Genomic DNA, 14,465 nt, shown 5'->3' with positions numbered 1-14,465 from the left:
GAGCAGTTCTGTGTTACAAGGTATTTTTACCCTAATCAAAAACTAAGTTACCCAATGAAGAAGTGACACTTAGATTATTTTTGTTTCCAACCCAATAACTGACCCCTCAAGGCTTGTAATGTGGATTTTTCTACTTAATTACAAGACACTACCTAAACTTATGAAGAAGAAGGAAGAAGAAGGAAGAAAAAGGAACTTGAGACAACACCCTATACCCTCTGTCTTGTTCCCATCTACAACATACTAAAAATCCTAAAACTTAAATTTATCACCTGACATACTATACTACTCTCTATAATCTTGTCTCTGCTCCCACTGGCAGGGGAGAGCAAACAGCTGTGTCTGCACAGGTTCCAATGCCTCACTGACCTTCAACACCTTCTCCCCTTGCAGATTTTCCTTTGGGTTGGCAAAGCCTCCAACGCACAGGAGAGGAACGAGGCCGTTGCCTCGGCTAAGGAGTATCTCAAGACCCATCCAGCTGGGAGGGACTTGGCAACCCCCATCATCCTGGTGAAGCAGGGCTATGAACCCCTCAACTTCACAGGATGGTTCAACGCTTGGGACCCCTACAAATGGAGTGTAAGTTGCTGGAAAAACCCTGTGGTGTTCTCAGCAGTGCCTGGAGGGGGTTGTTGTTGGTGAATATAGGATGCATGGAGTGAGACCTTGCTAGGACATGCCCTGAACTTCTCAAAATCATGGAATGGCTTGGGTTGGAAGGGGCCTTAAAGATCATCCAGTTCCAGCCCCCTGCCATGTGCAGGGACATGAGATCCTGGTGCTGTCTGAGCAGCTTCTGCTCCTTCACCAATAAGAAAGTACCTGTGTGGTGAAACAGAGGCTTTTACAAATGTGCTTGAATTCACAATATTCGTGTTTTCATAAATATTAGGTTCCAAATCAAGTTTTTGATTTCAGCCAAAAAGAGGTGGGGACTATGAGTAGTAAAATTGGGTTCACATGGAAAACAGACCAACCCACATCATAAAGGAAAAAAAAAACCAAAACAAACCAAAGCAACAACAGAAGTTCATTGTTGAAAGTGCAGCCACAGAGGCAAATTTATGACCCAGCTTTAAGGGCAAACTGGTGAAATGAAAGATGTGAGCAGACAGGTCTCATGTTCAGGTTTGTGGAAAGCCCATCAGAGACCAGGACCTCCTGAGCAAGGTCACCCTTGTCCCTGCACATCAGCCTTCAAAAGCAGAGTTACAAATACCAGCTCCTCCCTATGTAGAAATGGAAACCTGCTCCAAGAGATGACTGGGAAGGAAAAATTCCTTTCTCCCCTCTTTCCCCTGGACTCCACACTGCAGGAAAACTCTTACAGAGATACTTTATTTCCTGTATCTGAGTTTGCATTGTCTTTCTTCCCAATTCATGTGGTGGTGGATCTAGTCTGACAGCTGGATCTGGAGAGATAAGACAGCAACTCACAGTGACCCTTAAAATATGTTGATGCTTAGAACAAAGGTCAAAACTTGTGGGCTTGTTTTATATTTTTTTTTCCCCGAGAACTGCTGAAAAACAAGGATACAGCTCATAAAATATGTGCCTCTAAAAATATCCCCTGTAGGCAGCTTCAGCAACTACAGAAAAGCCATCCAAACTGTTGACATCCCAGAAACATCTGGTGTGTGTTCTTTGCTCAGTTTTGGGTCTAAATCTGTTTTCTCTGCAGTCCATGTGTTTATGTTGCTCATTCTTGTTGGGAAACTTGGTTGGATGATTCTGTTAAGAACTGACATCTCCTGGCTGCTTAGGAAAACACAGTCATGAGCTTTGCCAATTTATCTAGCATATTCCATTTTTTTTTTAATAGAAAATAAGAGGTATCTGGTAATACATGGCACCTAATTACAAGAAGTCGGGACTTGAGGCTTTGAAAAAATATGTTGTTTTAGATAAGTGAATCAGGAAAGTTAGAAAAAAGGAATACTTTCATGCACTGCAAGATTCGTCAAAAATTTAAAATATTAAAATCCAACAAGCAGTAATATTATTTCTCTTCATTTGCCTTCTGCTCTAAAGTCTTTAAATTTCCTGGTTTCACCTGTTATTGTACAACTGCTAAGGCTGAAGTCCATTTTTTTTTCTTTGTTTTCAAGTGAAAGCTCATATTCTTATGATTGCAGGGGCTGAGGTTTGCAGGAGCTGCCACATCAGTGGCCATCACTGGGCTTTAAAATTCAGGATCTCCTGACCCAGTAGTGTGGGTTAGAGACCAGGAGTGTGGGCTAAAGGCAGCCCATGGCTCTCACAACTCTCTCTTTCCCTTTAGGATGGCAAGTCCTACGAGGAAATGAAGAACAGCTTGGGAGACGTGTCGGCCATTTCCGAGATCAAAGTGGTGAGTTGTGTCTTGGCCATACAAGTAGGAAACACCTGGGTTCACACACCACCACATCCCCCAGCCTTTTTGCACCAAGGAGGGGACACCAGGATCAGGGCAGGCATGGGAACCTCAGGCTGCCAGCATCAGAGCTGTGCTCCTCTGTGGGAAGCAGAGGGAGATGTGATAAATTACCCATAAATACACCCAGACCTCCTGGGCTCTTTCCAGTGCTGCCCAGAGGTATCTGGGAGCAGGGCATTGTCCAGCTGCTCTAATGCAGAACAAATTAAGGTGTGTGCAGCTCTAAGAGGGTGTAGTTAAGTGTTTTTTGAATAGTTTACAGTGGTGGAGCCCCTGAGACCTCAAACAAGGGTCCTCTGGTCAAGAGGGGCATAGCCCAGTGGGGGATCCTCCAAAGTAAATGAAGTCCCAGCAGTCCCAAATGCCATTGTCACATAGGTCAGTTCTGCCCTGGGCAGGATGAAGGCTGGAAGGAAGTGGCAGGTTTGGATGAGGACAGATGGCTCATCAGGGAGGGGTGTGCAGGTAATTTAGATGTTTTAGACATGGTAGACATCTAACCTCACCTTCTGTTGTCCCACATGTGCCTTCCCCTGATGTTATCTTGAGAAGAATGAGACTGCTGTAAGTATCCTCAGTTCTTTGTAAGAGCTCTCATTAGTGTGTGCTTTTAGCAGTCCTAACACCAAGGTGTAGCATTTACGGAGGCACTGCACTAACACTTCAGTTGGGACTTTCCCCTTGCTGCTTTGGAGCTACAGATAGCCTGTGCCAGAAATAGCCCCCCACAGCCCCAGCAGAAAGATCCTGGGATCATCCCCAACTTGCTCTGCCAGAGCATCTCGTCATGACGTGTTTTCCTCCATTTGGCAGGACCTGAACAACCTCAGCCTGAACAAGAGAACCCTCAGCACCACCAACCTGGCTGGTTCAGCTGCAGCAAATGCCTCCTCGGAGTACAAATCTCACTTCAGCCACAGTGACAGCAACAGCTACAGCAACAGCAACAACTACAACAGCAACAGCCACAGCCACAGCCCTGCCATGGTGCCCAACGGGGAAGGGATTTACTCCCGAGAGGTGCTGATGCACAGGACAGTGGATGAACTTCCCGAAGGCGTGGATCCCACGAAAAAAGAGGTGACAGCATTGCTGGTTTGATCCCTTTCTAACTTAACCTGCAAGTGGCTAAGTGTACTTTAGACCACCAAGTCCTGCTCAGACTCAGAGGGACACTGGCGGGACACACAGGTGTCACCAAAAGCAGGAGCTTTGTGTGAGGAAGTTCTTAGGACCATAGAATGGTTGGGTTGGAAGGGACCTTAAAGATGGGTCTAGTTCCAGCCCTTTGCTGTGGACAGGGACAACTTGTGGTGGTTTTAGCCTAGTTGAAGTAATTACGGGGTTTCTATGGTAGAAAAAAAATAATTTCAAGTAGTAATTTTTAAAAAATGCTTTATTCTGGTAAAATTGTTTTGCTCTGCCATTCAACTTCTGTCCTCAGGAGGACAGGGGGACAAGGTGACACAGCTGAGAACTAAGCCATAATTTGCATTTTACTTGAGCTGTAGGTGAATGTTTTCATTTGAAACTCCTCCCAGAAGGGGTGGTTTGTTTGGTTTTTTTTTTTTAATTGTCAGAAAGCTTGCATTTCAGCAATTTTCAGTTTCAGAAGAAATTACACATCCCAGATTTCCAGTCAACCCAAGGATTTTGGCAGTGTCTGCAGCTGAATCCAAGCAAGCTGATGGGGGGGGACAGAGGATTGATTCCCTCTATTCCCTGTAATCCTTGTTTGACCAATGTCTTGCCCAACAGATCTGGCAAAGGCCAACACCCAGAGCCAGAGCCATGATCCACAGCTGGGCTCTACATGGGTTCTTCTACCCAAAATACGAGGAAAAACCTCAACCTCCCATTCCCACAGGGCCTTTGTCAGCATCCCTTCTTTCTGCAAACCCTGTCTTTGCAGCAATGGGAGTGAACATTTCCAGGGAATATTTTAGGGGAGGGGACTGAGCGGAGGGAGATGCTTTCACTGTGAATCACTGCCTAAAACACTGGCCAGCAGAGCTTCCCTGGTGGACCATAAATTGTCCTGGCTACAGTACGCTCAGCAGGGGCTAAATTCCAGCCAACTCCTCAAAACTGGAACATCTCTTTGGGCTGGTGGGCTTTTATTCCCCTGGAGCTTTGGGAAGTGGGATGAGGAACAGTCGGCTGGGATGTTGCATTTCCCACCACGAGGACAGGGAGCTGAACAGGAGCTGTTGCTCTGGAGTCAGAGGTCAGCACTGGCATAGTGGGGAGGGGATGCAGCTGTGCGAGTGTCCCAGGCTCTGCAAAAGCCAAAGCTGACCTGTCCTTCTCTCTCCTCACTGCAGTGCTATCTCTCCGATGCCGATTTCCACGATATCTTTGGGAAGTCCAAGGACGAGTTCTACCAGATGCCCAAATGGAAGCAGCAGAATGAGAAGAAACAATTTGGACTCTTCTGAGACATCTGACGGGGCATCTGATGACTCTGGGACCAGCCCCTGCTCCCTTAGGAGCTGCAGGAAAGAAGTGCAGGCATTTCCTCAGTGATCCCAACCCAGCACCCCAATCCAACGCAGTTATTCCAGCAGCCACTGTTCAGGGGATGGCTCCTTTCTCCCTGCAAACCCAGAACCCCAGGAGGAAAAACCTTTTTCAGGAACAGCCTGACAGGATGTTTTTGCCTCTTCCTGACACTTTATTGCTGATAGCCATGAAGACAAGTGTGTGCCACACAACTGCATTGTAGCCTCATCTTTCCCTTTTGCAAATTGCCACATGCACGAGGCCACGATTTCCTTCATTTGTAGAAGTTTAAATTTAGTCAAGACAAAGGCCATTTGCAGCTGCTTTGTGTATTCTGGGTGGGGAGAGGAGGGGGAAGCCCTAAGAGGATGGAGGGGGAGCCTTGAGGTCAGGAACAAGCCAGATGACTGATGAGTTAGTCTGTGGAATGACACCAGACAGTTCTGTCCCTTCTCACCTTGTAGAAAAGCTACTCACCAAAAAACAGCAAGAATCAGTTCCAGATTAACATGCATAGCCCAGGGCAGGTAAAACACATGAGAACCTGGTTTGGGGGAAAAAAACACTTATTATGAGCATATTTATTAGCTGATGTTTCCAGAGGATGATGACACTAAAGGCTAGACACAAATATCAATTTTTGACTGCCAGACAAGACTCTACTTTTTTTTCTCTTTTTTCTCATTCAGACAGCATCTGCAATCTCACCTGGCCTCCCTGACCGTGGCCAGGTGAATGTCAGAGTCCACCTGCCCACAGACCAGAGGCTTGAGGAAAGCCAGGAGGGTTTTGAGTATGACCTGAGGCAGAGGGTGTCCTACTGAGGCTTTTATCAGGGCTCCATCTCTGTGATGTCCATGGGGCTGAGAGTGCTGGTTCCACACCGTGGGATCAGTCTGACTGGGGAGGGCAGTGGGAAATGTAAGCAATCAGTGATTACGGGATAAAACTGTAAACTAAAGGCAGAAGCACTGCCTTAAAAACTCAGACAATGTGGGTTTGCAGCTTTACTCCATTTCCAACCTGATCAATGATTCCAAATAAACATCCAGCAGCAGCACTGTAAGTGTCCTTGATCAGCATGGGGGGTAGGATGGCAGCAGATAAAAGCTCTGCAGGGCCACAGATCCTTCAAACACCTAGTCAGCAATGGAATTTTGGATTTTTTTTTTGAAAAGAAAAGAACAAACTGAGGAGGTGGGGCCCCTTCTGTTCCCAAACTCCACATAGCTCGGGCCATTTGTGCCCCAATGCCCATGTACCCTGCTCCTGAAGCCCTCATTGGCAGTGAGCAGCAGGACCTGGCACTTCAGCAGCTGGCCTGACTGCCCAACCCTCCTGCAGGGATGTGGGCATGGAGCTGGAGAGCTCCAGGCTGTTGACTGAGGGGCAAAGAGCTTTCACTCAACATCCAGGACCACATCATTGTGCTGAAGTGTCACCATCTGGCTGGGCTGGAGCAGGGACCTCCAGGTGATGGGGTCTTCTGGATAGATCTTTGTGTTTGAGAATTGGTAGTTAACTTAAAATAAACCCCAACCCCATTGTTATGTCCCTGTTCCTACTGCCACTTCATCCCATATCTGCTTGAGGGTCCAGCCCAAGACCCACTGGAACCCCCTGTGCAGAGTACGTTAAGCCAGAGACACAAATCAGCTGAATTACCTGTGATTGCTCCTATTGTGTTCACAAGAGATGCAATCAGTGCACATTACCCATGTTTCAACCTCTGTTGGTACTGCTGGAATCAGTAATATTTGCCTTGCCTCGCTGAAGAGTGCTGCTGCCAGCTCCCAAATTAATGAATTGCTCACTTGATAACAACATGGACCATGTCCCTTCCTCTGGGGAGAGAGCCCTTGCAGCATTGTCATGCTCTGCCCATCCCATCTCCATCTCAGTTCCTTTCCCATCTGGCTATAGTAGCTTTCCCCAGCTGTTCCTACCTGATAAGGGATGTTTTTTCTTCCCATCGATCTTGCCTACCTCTAAGTGCAAAACAGGCAGAGGAAAACCCAGCCTCCCTGTGCAATCCATCCAAGTCCACCCTGATCCTGGCCACCTGGTCCCCCACTTCTCTAGTGCCAGCCACAGCAGGCAGGTGAGGGCTTTAGCTCAATAATCCAACTGAAATCTAATCCTGCCACCCAAAAAATGCAAGTAACAAGTTCACAGCCAACCCAGCAGGCTGATCTGACCTCACAGAGGAACAGAATCACACCATGGCATGCATTGGGAGGGACCTTAAAGATCATCCAGTTCCAATCTCCTGCCATGGACAGGCACACCTTACACTATCCCAGGTTGCTCAGAGCCCCAACCAAAGTGGCCTTGAACATTCCCAGTGATGGGGTATCCACAACTTCTCTGGGGAACCTCTTCCAGTGCCTCACTGCTCTCAAAGGGAAGAATTTCTTTCTAACTTGCCCCACAACAGCTGGTGTTGATACAAGTGAGGAGGCAGGAGCACTTCTTAGGACCTTCACGTATGATTTTCACCCCATGGCTCCCTAAAACAAAGTGCTGAGAGCACACGGGGAGCAGGGACCAAACTCAGGCTGTCCCCGGGTAGGAGTCAAGCATGCTCCATCCTTGGCCTTCAAATGTGTCTCCACCAATGTGCCCCATCCCAGAGGTGACCTGGGAGAGCCCGTGCCACTGCAGGGCCCCCTGCTCTGCCTCACTGGCCACTCTCGAGCTCTTCCACCTGGCTGGTTGTTAATGCAGTATCAGCCCTTGAGGCGTGGGCTTAATTCACATTTAATCTGGCAATGGTTTACATCACACAGCATTGTAGTCAAGAGGAAAAATCAATGTGTCCAGCAGTGTTTGCTGCAGCGTAACAAACTCCAGGGAGGGCTAAAAGAAACCCAGCTCTGCAGTGGGCATAAGAATCACTAAATCCAGGCTATTTTGGACTAAAAAAATAAGATGACCAGAGTATGTTTAAAAGGACATTAACATCTTTGGTATTAGCCCCTCATCTTCAACACCAGGGATCAGAACCCCCAGGAATTTAAGAAATCAAGAAATCAGTATCTCCAAATTCATGCATGTTGCATTCAAGTAGGACAAAGAGGCAAATAGCAACAAGTAATTGAACGCTTCCAGAATTTGTTTTAAACTTTTAATTGTCTAACATACTGTTAGCAACACAGTTGGCACTTCAAAATATATATTATTTTATTTCAACAATATTCCCTTAACTCTGTAGTTCTACTTGAAGACAAATCAGTCGTTGCCATAAATACTGTGTTGTTCTCCAAACACTCTCATGCTGGGTTACCTCTCCAGTGCAACTGGGACCTGCTAGCACTTAAAACATCTACTTCCTCTCTGTTAAAAAATTACATTTTTCTGTAAAAACACAAAGGAAGTTTTACTGTATTAAAAAAAAAAACAACAAAAAAACAAAAAAACAAAACCAAAAAGCCCTGCTGGCAGTTGAGCATGTTCCCACTGTCTTTGGCAAAAGACCTTCTCTGAGGTCCCTTTGAGTGGGTTTCACTTTGGGTCAGAGGGAAATCTGCTGTTCGGCAGCTTCTTTCTCCTCCACAGGATGAGAGCTAGGCTTTGAATGCAAAGTGGCCTGGCTGAGAGCCAGGCACACAGGCAGAGTAGTGCTCATGTATTTTTTATTACAACACAAAAGGAAACTCGGGTTACATAACACGGGGCTTTGTAGTGCAGCTTTCTTCTTTAATCTGTAACAGAAAGGAGGGGAATCGTGTCCCCGTTTAGGACTTCATATGGTGAAAGACGGCTGACACCTGCAGTTGCAAGAAGCCACCTGGCACCTGGCCACTGATTGCAGTGCTGAGGGAGACTTTTCCTTGCACAGATGTTGGGTGCTTTGCCCAGATGCCTGACTGAGCCCAACCCCAGAGCTGTACTTCACTAAAAAAGGAGTCCCTATCCTCTCGCTAAAAGCAACATTAAAAAAAAATCTAAATAAAGTGAACTAAAACCACAGCTGGATTGGTAGAACAGGTACAAAAGGATTAATCTCAACAGCAGCATTAGGATGTTTCCAGCAGCAGGGAGAAGGTCGATAGCTGTTTCACGTCGGGGATCCTACGGAGCACCGAGTGCTGCTCCAGGGAAGGTGCTGGGGACTGACCCTGGCACTGGCAGGGTTCACACACTCAATTCCTTCCAGGTCTGTAAGGAGGCCCACGGTGGCCTGGAGGAGCCAGGCTGCTAATCACAGTCCTGGATATTGACGTAGACAAAGAGGGTGGAGGAGGAGTACGGGTCTCCGTTCTTGGTCAGGAGATGGATGTGGCGATAACCTGGAAGCAGACACACGGATGGAAAATGGCCTTTAGTCCACTTGGAAAAGTATTTGCTAATGTTTGCCAAGACCCTGCACAAACATCTCCCTATCTCAGAGCATTTTGTTCCCAGTTTCCCACAGGATCCTGAACAGGCAGGTCCCAGAGGCACAGCTCTGAGTATGGGTAACACAACATGCCCAAGGCCGCTGGTGACAAGAGACAATGTTAACAGGTGCTCCTGAAATCCACTCTGACCCGAGCTCTGATGGATCTGGACCACTCATCCAGGACACTGGAGCTTCTCAGAGGGCTCAGTGGCTGTGAGGAACAGGCAGCAGGGCCTTACCTTGCTTCAGACTCGTGAAGGGAAGGGTGTACTGCCCGATGAAGTCATTCTTGGTCGACATGTCAAAGTCTTCCACCACAAACCGGACCAGGGCAAGTGCAGGGATCTCTATGTCAAATGTAAACTCTTCGTTCCAGTTTGGGTTAAAGCCTGGGCAACACAGACAAGGATGGAGGTCAGAGATGTCAGCAGTAATGGTGGTCTGAGGTGTTTGCAAATGGATGGAGACTTTTCCTGACTGTCAACCTAATCTGACCTAGACCAAGGCTCTTAGGAGGTGCCAAGAGCTTTGTTCCCAGCTTTCATACTGTGATTTGCTACCTGGAACTAATAAATCCTTCAGCTTGGAACTAATAAATCCTTCAGCTTGGGCTGTTCAGTGCAGACCTTGGTCCTAGCAAGGAGTGAGGAGCAGGAGAGGGGAGGAACTCAGCTCTGCTCCACAGGCTCTTGCTGGATGGTACATGGATGTCTTCGGTTGCCATTGGACCAGATGCAAATTTTATAGCCCTAAACCAGGGGAGGGAAGAGAGGAAAGCTGTGCTTTTGTGTTGAGACAGCCTTCTGGGGCCTTAAGCCTCTCCAACTGCTTGAGATAATCCATCTAAGCACCACTCTGTGCCCCAATTTCCCTGTCTGCAAGAAAAGTTAATGAGGAGTGTCTGATTACAAAAAGCATAATCAAGTCTGGATAAGGGTCACGTGGTCCAGAATCACAAAGCAAATAAAACTGAGACCTACACATGAAATGTAGAGCAAGCTCAGTGCCCTCTCTGCAGGCCATGGCAGGTGCAGTGTCAATAAACCACTCCCCAGCAGCAAACAGGAGAGGACACCCTGTTGGAAACCCTACTGCCTGTGCAGAGCAGGGACCAAGGACAGCAAAATGTCACCTGCAGCCTGCTGGTCATGCAGGGTTTGTGAGTGATTCAGCGGGAGACAGGGATCTTTCATCTGGTCCTGAAGGTGCTGAGATGGGCCTGGGGTGTCTTTATTGTTTGATCTGCTTTCCACAAGGCAGCACTTATCATTCCAGCATCATTCCGGTATTGTTCCAGCTAGAGAAGGGCTGGCCTTGGGGCTGGGAGCGCTCAGCAGCCCTGAGGAACAGGCCTGGCAGGTCTGAAATGTTCCCTACATAACTTTCACTTGACAGGCTGTAAAAATTATTGTAGGTGACGGAAATGGCCACGAGCTTTAGAAGCCAGGCCAGATTTACTCAAACAGGAAAGAGGAAAAGGGAAACATTGTTTGCAGGCAGGAAAATATGCACCAGCTTTCCAGTGCTTGGCTCTTACTCCACACAGAAAAGCAGTGTGTGTGTGTTTGTGCAGAAGGCCGTAATACCAAACCCTCACTGCACAGAAGGAAGTCACAGCCACGTCTGACTGGTAAGAAATGGTCGTCAAACTTCTGAGATATTCAAAATTCATCTAGGCAATACCCTGAGGAGCTTGAGTAAACTCTGTATGGCCCTACTTTAGGCAGAGGCTGGAACAGACACCTCTGAACTTCCCTGCATCAATCTTTTGGGAGTTTGTGACATTTTTGGGGTACCATCAGCCCCACAAGAAGCTTCCTCTGGGAAGATCCTGGTAAGAACTCCTGCACACCAGGTCAAATCCAACTGCATGGAGGTAAAGAGCACTTCCAAAGCTCTAGCTCTGCAAATCTGGCAGCGAGCCCCAAACAACTCACGTGGCTGATGTTGTTTTACAGGGAATTTCTGTCTTCAAACGAAAGAACAACAACACCTCAAGTATCTGCTTAGTGTGGGCAGGATTGGGTGCCCCAGGCAGGTCTGCCCACAGGGCAGCAGTCTTGCCAAGGAACAGAAAAGGTTCCTGCTCATGGGAGCAGAGCTTGGAGAAAACCCCCTCACCATTGTTTTCGATGACTTTGGTCTGCTTCTTGTTGTTGTCCTGCTGGACACCATGGATCTCTATTGTTACTTTGGGATCCACAATGGAGTTTTTGCTTTTGTTCACCTTTGGCAGCTGCTGACCAGAGATTATCTGTGGAGGAAACAGGGGAAGAGGTCAGGACATCATTAGGAGAGGGGGCTCCCTGGAGGATTCCCTCTCCTTCCCCAGGAGTGCAGGATCTGCTGGTGAAGGCTGGTGCTGCCCTTTTGGAGCTGGTGCTGTGACATCCTTCAGAGGAAGCTGTCATGAGCTAAAGCACCTAAGGAACCTTGCTCCAGCCCAGCCAGCTGGCTTTGGGACAGGCAACTTTTCTGACTGTCCCCACAGTGCTCAGCTGGTCCTTGGGAACACCAGAGGTGACTGCTGATTGCATGTCTCCCTGCACAGTTCTGGAACGACAGCAAATGTTGTCATTAACTTATTGCCCAGCATTAAACACGTGAGTAGATCCCTGGAGGATCCAAGCCCATGAGAGCCCCCAGATGTGGGAAATCAGTAGGGTTAGACAACACTGAAGGTAGGACCAGAAGAAGGAGAAGGTACAACCTACACACCCCCCCAAAAAGTGGATGTTACTGAGATGTTTTCCAACTTCTTTTCTTACTTTAAGCAGCAGCTTCTTCTTTGTCCCCCATGTTCCTTCTGTGATGGATTTTGGATTGAATTTGGTTTGTTCATCCCGGAGGAATTCCGGCTTTAAGACATACCCAGAAAACCCATTGTCCTGGAACCGACCCTGGTACACATCCATTTCTGTGCCTGCTGTCTGGAAATTTAGGGCAACTGCAACATAAATAAATAACTTCAGTCACTCAGATAAATCAATAGCAATCTTTTCATGCTGATTCTGTTCACATGAAACTGCACTTCATGGACATAAACACTGGCTTTTCCACGCTTCAAAGAGCAGTGGTTAACTCTGACCCTCACAGCCTGCGAGCCCTGAGGATTTCTTGCATTCAGAGGTGAGAGAGATGGGAGGAGCCATTACAGCCTTCCCTAAGATCAAAAATTGTCCTGCAAGGAATTTATGCTAGCTAGAACAAGTGCATCTTTTAGATAAACCTCTTCATTTTTATGCTGAAGGGGTCCTCTCCTGCAGTGAAGCCAGCAAATCCATCTCAGATCATTTCTCTGGCTAGTTAGCCTCATTATAAAATCTCCTTTCCAGCCCAGATCTGCCTGTTTTCATTTGCCATCCCGAGGGGCATTGATGCCTCTGTTGTTTGGACTAGAGAGCTCCTCATTGTCTGCACTCCTCAGGTGGCAGCACATAAGCTCATAAGAGGTGATCAAATCACCTCTTTACTGTCTACTGCCCAAAATAGATTAAGCCTCACTGGTGTCCTAACACCAGGCACATTGCTTCTATTCTTCCCAATTTGTCGATAACTTTTTAAAGGCATTGATGTAAAACCTGGAACAATTTCTGTGAACAGCCTCACTGTGATACCACAGGGAGTACACACGGACCCCAGCAGCTCCTCAGTGCTCCCTTGATTTCCTCAAGGATGATTTTAAACTCTTTAGCAACATCTAAGACATCTCTTAAGACACAGAAATTTATCCTGGTTGCACATGCTTCATACCTGGTCATACTTGAAGGCTGAGAGCATTTTAAGGCACTCTCTTATTTTTCCACCTGCAGCAAGACTTTGATAACTGCAGCACACTGGTTTTCCTGGGTGCTGAAAGTACTCAGGGCTTGTTAAAAATCTTATTTTGTGTGCCCAAATACTGGATTCAGGTCTGGCCTTCCTGTACCCCAAGGGAACGGATGGTGCCTCCCAAGGACTGTCCTGAAGCCAGACAGGGCAAGGGGTGCTACCTGTGTTCCCATGGGGGCTGCAGGACCCAAAGAGCTCATGCTCCCTCCTCCTTTGTTAAATGGCAGTAAGTCTGCTGACAGCAAAGTTGCAGGGATTTGCACATTAATGTGCAGAAAAGCCTCACCTAATGGATTTGTGCAGACAGAAAATGGTAGAAAATGGTCCATGGAAAGCCAGTGGGCATTGTTTGGAAAGCTGGTCTCTCCCACTGACTGCTGAGCCTCTGGCTGCAAAGGGGTTGAGATTCTGCCTCAGCTGGAGCCCCTCCACAGCCAGGTCAGCGGTGACCCAGACGGGTGACCCCCTCCAGCCTCCCAGTGACACCCACCGATCTGGCAGCCGACGTTCCACAGGTCCACGGGGCTGTAGTTGGAAGAATCCGTCCTCCAGCCTGCAGGGTAGATACGGCTCAGGTGCCTGATGTTGTGATGAATAAAACTGGTTCCTACAAAGAAAGGGAAAAACAGAAGAAAACATCCCTTTCAGTGGTGGAAAGATCCTTTTCAGTTTTATTTCTGCTGGCTGCTGCTATGTGTTCTCCTCTGCCTGGCAAGTCTGGCTGAGTGGGAACCACCTGCAAAAACGCCCTTCTTGGTAACAGCCTCGAGGATATTAAGTTCTTCCCACTTTTCTCAGTGACATGCTTGACCAAAGAGATCATAACCCATGTCTTTGGGATGCCTTTTCCACCAGCAGCTGTCCCTTTCTGGGGAGCAGGGACAGAGGAGGGCAGAACACACATACCAGACTCCTGGGCCAGTTTCAGAGCTTTGCTCTCCGAGAACGATGACATCTCGTAGAAAGCTCGAGGATGGCTGGGGTCATCAAAGCCTTCAAAGTGGACACTCTTGCAGTAGACAACTGTGTCTGACAGCTCCTTGGCCAGCTTCAAGGTGTCACTCTAAAAACAGGAGACAAGAGGTTTGTGGGGAGGTTCTGAAGTGGTAATTGTGTTTTCTCTATAGGACCCCTGGGACTTCTCTTCTCCACCACTTCCTCCAGGAAAAGATGCACACTCTCAGCACTCAGTGGCTGGTGCTGTGCCCTGTGTCACCCTGTGCAGGAAAGGCTGGAAGAGGATTCCCCCTTGGTTGGTGGGATACCCTTCTTTGCTGCTCTCTGCAGGATCATTTGTATTTCAGCACCCACGTCTGTCTCCAGGTGCTA

At 47.7% G+C, this 14,465-nt stretch overlaps 2 protein-coding genes across 4 annotated transcripts in view; one reads left to right on the top strand and one right to left on the bottom strand.

The window, feature by feature from the left end:
• Nucleotides 1-5,978, top strand: part of VILL (villin like) — a 28,770-nt gene extending 22,792 nt beyond the window's left edge. The window contains exons 17-20 of the mRNA XM_068175555.1: nt 394-582; nt 2,285-2,353; nt 3,233-3,499; nt 4,744-5,978. Of these exons, the coding sequence (XP_068031656.1) occupies nt 394-582; nt 2,285-2,353; nt 3,233-3,499; nt 4,744-4,857 (639 nt within the window). The 3' untranslated portion in view covers nt 4,858-5,978. The remainder of the gene's footprint in view (nt 1-393; nt 583-2,284; nt 2,354-3,232; nt 3,500-4,743) is intronic.
• A 2,056-nt stretch (nt 5,979-8,034) lies between these two features.
• The window catches only part of PLCD1 (phospholipase C delta 1), a 55,226-nt gene continuing 48,795 nt past the window's right edge, over nt 8,035-14,465 (bottom strand). For all 3 annotated transcript variants that reach the window (XM_068175558.1, XM_068175559.1, XM_068175556.1), the window contains exons 10-15: nt 14,043-14,199; nt 13,627-13,743; nt 12,074-12,252; nt 11,427-11,559; nt 9,545-9,694; nt 8,035-9,213 (exon numbers count right to left, since the gene is read on the bottom strand). In XM_068175558.1, coding sequence (XP_068031659.1) covers nt 9,122-9,213; nt 9,545-9,694; nt 11,427-11,559; nt 12,074-12,252; nt 13,627-13,743; nt 14,043-14,199 — 828 coding nt within the window. In that variant the 3' untranslated portion in view covers nt 8,035-9,121. The remainder of the gene's footprint in view (nt 9,214-9,544; nt 9,695-11,426; nt 11,560-12,073; nt 12,253-13,626; nt 13,744-14,042; nt 14,200-14,465) is intronic.

Source organism: Anomalospiza imberbis, chromosome 1 (genome assembly GCF_031753505.1).
Source record: "Anomalospiza imberbis isolate Cuckoo-Finch-1a 21T00152 chromosome 1, ASM3175350v1, whole genome shotgun sequence".
Taxonomy (NCBI): domain Eukaryota; kingdom Metazoa; phylum Chordata; class Aves; order Passeriformes; family Viduidae; genus Anomalospiza; species Anomalospiza imberbis.
Note: the sequence above shows the minus strand (reverse complement) of the source record. Positions and strands in the feature narration are given on the sequence as shown.